The 5,388-nt window shown below is 55.8% G+C and overlaps 1 protein-coding gene across 1 annotated transcript in view; it reads left to right on the top strand.

Annotated features, from left to right (window-relative positions):
* ITGB2 (integrin, beta 2 (complement component 3 receptor 3 and 4 subunit)) overlaps positions 1–2,879 on the top strand; it is a 27,689-nt gene extending 24,810 nt beyond the window's left edge. The window contains exons 14-17 of the mRNA XM_005878929.2: positions 16–232; positions 587–816; positions 2,055–2,221; positions 2,442–2,879. Of these exons, the coding sequence (XP_005878991.1) occupies positions 16–232; positions 587–816; positions 2,055–2,221; positions 2,442–2,504 (677 nt within the window). The 3' untranslated portion in view covers positions 2,505–2,879. The remainder of the gene's footprint in view (positions 1–15; positions 233–586; positions 817–2,054; positions 2,222–2,441) is intronic.
* Positions 2,880–5,388: the final 2,509 nt, after the last annotated feature.

Raw genomic sequence — 5,388 nt, forward strand, 5'->3', positions numbered from 1 at the left:
CCCGCTGTCTCCCAGATCGTGGGGAATGCCGCTGCGGCAAGTGCCTCTGCAAAACGGGCTTCGAGGGCTCGGCCTGCCAGTGCCAACAGTCCACAGACGGCTGCCGAAAGGGGAGGTCCGTGTGCAGCGGCCGCGGCCAGTGCCTCTGCAACGTGTGCCAGTGCGACAAGAACTACCTGCTGCCCTTTTGTGAGGAGTGCCCGAGCTGCCCGTCGCCCTGCAGCGAACACATGTAAGTGCTCCCTCCACCGGACCGGTGCACGTGCCAGCCCCAGCAGAAACCCACCGCCCGGCTGAGGCCCCAGGGGGAGGTGGGGGCCTTCCGCACGCCTGCTGCTGTCCTTCAGCTCCGGGTCGCTGCCCATCTTGGACCCCATCTGTCAGGCTTCCAGGTCCCAGGGGCTCTGCCCCCCTCCCTCCCCAGGGCACCACCTCCTCCCCCAGCCACACAGGCACCAGTGTCAGCCCCACAGCACCCAGGACCAGCCCCACCTGCCACCCTGGTGCCCAGACTCTGGCACTCTCTCATGCTTCACACCATCTCACTCCCGGTTGCACGCGTGCTCACACAGTGGCTCTCCCACAGCTTCTGTGCCGAGTGCCAGAAATTCAACAAGGGCCCCTACATGAAGAACTGCACTGAGGCATGTCAGAAAGTGATAGAGTCGAGAGAGACCCCTCATCCGGGTCGGTCCAATAACCCCAAGCTGACCCGGAAGTGCAAGGAGCGGGACTCAGAGGGCTGCTGGCTGACCTACACCCTGTGGCAGTTGGAGGGGAGGAACACATATGAAATGCTCGTGGACGAGATGCGAGGTGAGGCCCTGCCAGGTGGGACATGGGGGCCGGAACTCTGGCTGCTGCGCAGAGCCCTCTCCTTGTGGGAAGGCCGACTGGCGGGGTCAGGAGGGCGTCCGGGACTGTGGTCCGCCTGCCCCAGACCCTCTCCCCGTCTCTGACCTCACCTCCTGGTGCATGACGGGCAGTGGGTGGATTGTGCCCTTGGCTCAAGGGGACAGGACGCCGCTGGAGGGAATTCATGACCCAAGCTGGTGGTCACCCACGGACACTGACCCGGTCCTGGAGCCCCGTCCAGGGACAGCTATGTGGCCTGAGGTGGACAATCTGCATGCTCAGAGCTCAGCCCTGGAGTAGGGGTCCAGGGGCCCTGAGGGACCAGGTGCTGCATTTCCCAAGTGCTGCTCACTGTCTGCTTGCTCAGCTTGGGGTCAGTACCAGGCCCCAAAATGGTGAAGGACATGGAAACACCAACCCTGTCATCACGGGTTGTATGTGCAATGGGTTTGGACCCCCTCCACCAACACCTCAGAACACTAGCGCCACGATGGGGAGGGAGGGGGGCCTCCCGCTGGGGACCCAAGGTGCAAAGGCCACGTCAGCGGATGCTTCCGATATTTACATTATGATTCATAACAGTAGCAACATTACAGTTATGAAGTAGCAACAAAAATAATTTTATGGTTGGGGGTCACCACAACATGAGGAACTGTATTAAAGGGTCTCGGCATTAGGAAGGTTAAGAACCACTGGTTTAAGGGCTTTAGACAAGCAGCATGGGGAGCCCACAAACTCTCAGCACCCCCACTCTGTTCCCTCTCAAAGAGGCTGAGGGGACACAGAGCTGGGATGCCCGGCCGCTCACACGACTGCACATGGGCCAGCAGTGCAGCGGCCCTTGCAAGACTGAGACCTGCCTTCGGCTCCCTTCCCTACAATGAGCCCTCGTGTGGCCTCGAGAGCACAGCCTGTTCACAACCCGTGTCCCATCCATGCTCTGCCCTGGTTGGCTGGTAACCTGGGCCCTCTTTCTCTGTAAACAAGAGTCCTCACAGTTGCATTTGGAACTGCATGGCCTGGCCTTGTCCCCAGCCTTGCCTTGACCCGGAGTGGGTCAGGTTGTTCGCTCAACTACCGGTGGCTGCAAGCTCTGTCCACCTGAGCACTGTGTGGTGACCTGGGGTGGGGCACGCACAAGGCCTGGTAGCTGGGGAAGGCCTGACACGCGGTGTGCATGTGCTTCCTCCTCACCTTAGAGTGTCCAAAAGGTCCCAACGTAGGCGCCATCGTGGGTGGCACCTTGGCAGGAGTCGTGCTGATCGGCGTCCTCCTGCTGGTCATCTGGAAAGCCCTGACCCACCTGACTGACCTCAGGGAGTACAAGCGCTTTGAGAAGGAGAAGCTCAAGTCTCAGTGGAACAACGTGAGTGGCCATCCCCGGGGGCCCGAGGCGGCTGGTCCCGCGTGGAGGGTCTCGCCCTCCAGCCCCTATGTAGCCCCCTCACGTGGCTACCGCCTGTCCCCAATCCCCAGAGCTGCTGAGTGCAAGCCCTGCCAATGGGACTAGAACCTGCAGGAAGGTCACCCCGATCTAAGCTCTTCCCTTCCCTGCGCTCACAAGTCTCATTTGCTTTTCTCACCAGGATAACCCCCTTTTCAAGAGTGCCACCACGACAGTCATGAACCCCAAGTTTGCTGAGAGTTAGGGGCACTGGAGCAGATAAAGTCGTCTGAGCCGACCTGATGGAATCACCCCCAGACCACGTCTCCTCCATCAGGCTGACTGACCGTGACCCTGCTCCATGGACGTGGCTTGCAACGCCTGACAATTTCATCTATTAACTAGAAATCCACTCTTACTTTCTGCCCTCAAAATGACAGATACCCCCTGGCCGGTTTTCCTTAGTCGTTAGAGCGTTGGCCCATGCACCCAAGGGTCATGGGTTCGGTTTCTGATCACAGGCACACACCTTGCTTGCAGGTTTCCCAGCCCCGGTAGGGACCCATGCAGGAGGCAACCAATTGGTGTCTCTCTCTCTCACACATCAATGTTTCTCTCTCTCTCTCTCTCTCTTCCCTCCTTTCCACTCTCCCTGGAAATCATTGGAAAAAAATATCCTCAGGTGAGGATTAAAAAAAAAAGTCCCTGGAAATCATTGGAAAAAATATCCTCAGGTGAGGATTGAAAAAAAAAAAAGACAGATATGACAGGGGGATTATGTGGACTCCTCAGGAGACACAGTTCCCCCTTCTGACGGGTACGGCTTCTGATAGAGACTTGCAAAAGGGATCGCTGGAGTCTTATGAGGTTCGATCCATGTTTTCCTGTGTAAAAATGAGGATGGTGGTCTGATATATTTATAGTTGCACTTATCAGGGTATAAAATCACACCCACTGATCCCACTGTTCCCCAATCATGTGTATAGAAAACATTAATAAACTTTCCTAGACTCTTTCCATGGGAGCTTGCTCTGCAGGCTATGTCCTCTCTCCCCCACCCCACTCTCAACAAGCTTAAAGGGTTCATGTCAACTTCAATCCCTGGCCCAGGGTTCGGCTTTCTTGTCTCCTTCCTCACCTGTTGGCCATGTGTGCAAGACCTTTCTTGGTCCCAGTCCCTGCCCCACATGGAAGCAGATTTCAGAAGACACGGGGCAGCCCCACCAAATAGGGTCCCTACAGAGCCTGAACAGGGGGAGCAAGCCCAGAAATGAGCATCCCTTACCTCTTCTCCAGGTCTTACCTGCTCTTGGGGGCAAGGGGTACGGGAAGCAAGTGAGTTTCAAGTGAGTGGTTTTTCCCTAGCCATCTCCTAGGGGTACCTGGAAGTCATGGCTGATCAGTGCCATTTGGCCAAGCGAACCAGCCAAGCCTGTGTACTTACCGTCATGGCCTTATCCCAGAGTGAGAACCAGACCGTGGGCACCTGCCAGTTGGCACCGTGTCAGCAGGTCTGGGTGTAGCCAGTGAGAGCCCGTCAGGGTGGGGAATCCAGGGGTCCCGGGAAAGGGCCAGGTCTCCCGGACTTTAACACCCTCTGCAACCACATTAGCGTTTCGTGTTGCTCATCTCCATGTCGCACAGACAGGAGAGATGATGGATGTGGACACGGGGTTGTGAATTGTGAGTCCACAATCTCATACATAAACATACTTTCAGATAATGTTAGTCCTTTCTTCTCTGGAAACGTATAGTTCTTTATTACAATCCCAGCGTAACTCTTGATTTTTAAAGCATCCATTTGTTCATAAAGCACTAATGGAGCATGGCTAAGTGCCTGTCACCGTGAGGAAAACATGGACAAACACGGATACATTCCTGCCCTCAGGGTGTATGTAACACATAGCCAGGAAAAAGTTACAAATGACATGTGCTGGGAAGGAAAGCACGTGACAGACTTAGAGCAAGATCGAAGGAAACGGGATCCTAGACGGCAGCAGAGTAGGTGGAAGTTACACTCACCTCCTCCCAGGACCAACCTGGAATTACACCTAAAGTATAGATTAGAACAATCAGCCTGCGGAGCAAAAGTCTTATGGCCAAGGATTTACAGGAGAAGCCCCTTGGCAGCTGGTAGGAAGGGCAGAGACATAAAAAGAGCTGGCCCCCCACCTACATGTAGCAGCTGAGAATCTGGAGGGTCATTTCAGCTGCAAAGGGAGCCCCTAAGGAGCTTGGCGTCTCAACCCCACACCAGGATCCCCAGCCCAGAACACCAGGTCCGGGAAGAGGAGCTCAGGTAACATCTGGCTGTGTCAATCAGTGGGAATTCCGTCTACTGGGGGGAGACAGAGAGTCTGCTAGAAACCCAGTGACTACTCACCTTGACCATGACTTAGAGACTGGTGATCAATTCATCCTCTGAGGTTACTGCCCATTACTGGTTTAATACAGAGCCCCTTTTTCCTTCATGGGAGGGTGGTGGGGGGTGTGACTGAGAGGGGATGGAGGTGTGTGGGTGAATGGTCAGGGATCAGGGTGCCTAGGGCAGGGCTCTGGGGAATTGTGGGGGCGGGGGGGTTCAGCGACGAATGGCCTGCTAGCCAGGGCAGCAGAGGATTGGGGGGTGTCTTTCTTCCAGGAGGGATTCTGGCCAAGTATTTGCTTTGAGTGGCCCTCAGGATCAAGCTAGGAGAGGCTGTGGCACAGTCAGTCCCTGAGGCCACCTTCCAGGGCTTGTTCACCTTTTTAGGGTCAAGGCTGCGGCAAACCCTCTACTCTTCCAAATACCACTCACAGCTGTGCAGGCAAATTAAGAGACAGTGACCCTAGCCCACCCAGTGTGGTTCAGTGGTTGAGCATTGACCCATGAACCAGAAGGTCACAGTTCCATTCCCAGTCTGGGCACATGCCCAAGTTGCAGGCTCCATCCCCAGAAGAGAGCGTGTGGGAGGCAGCCGATCAATGATTCTCTCTCATCATGGATGTTTCTCTCTCTCTCCCTCCCCTCTTCCTCTCTGAAATCAATAAAAATATATTTTTTAAAAATACAGCGACCCTAGCACAGACCCTACCTTTCAGCCGCGCAGGGGCACTGACCCACAGGGGGAGCTCCTCGCGGCCCCCGCCTTTCCGCTGCGCAGGCGCAG

This window comes from Myotis brandtii, unplaced genomic scaffold (genome assembly GCF_000412655.1).
Source record: "Myotis brandtii unplaced genomic scaffold, ASM41265v1 scaffold577, whole genome shotgun sequence".
NCBI classification, from domain to species: domain Eukaryota; kingdom Metazoa; phylum Chordata; class Mammalia; order Chiroptera; family Vespertilionidae; genus Myotis; species Myotis brandtii.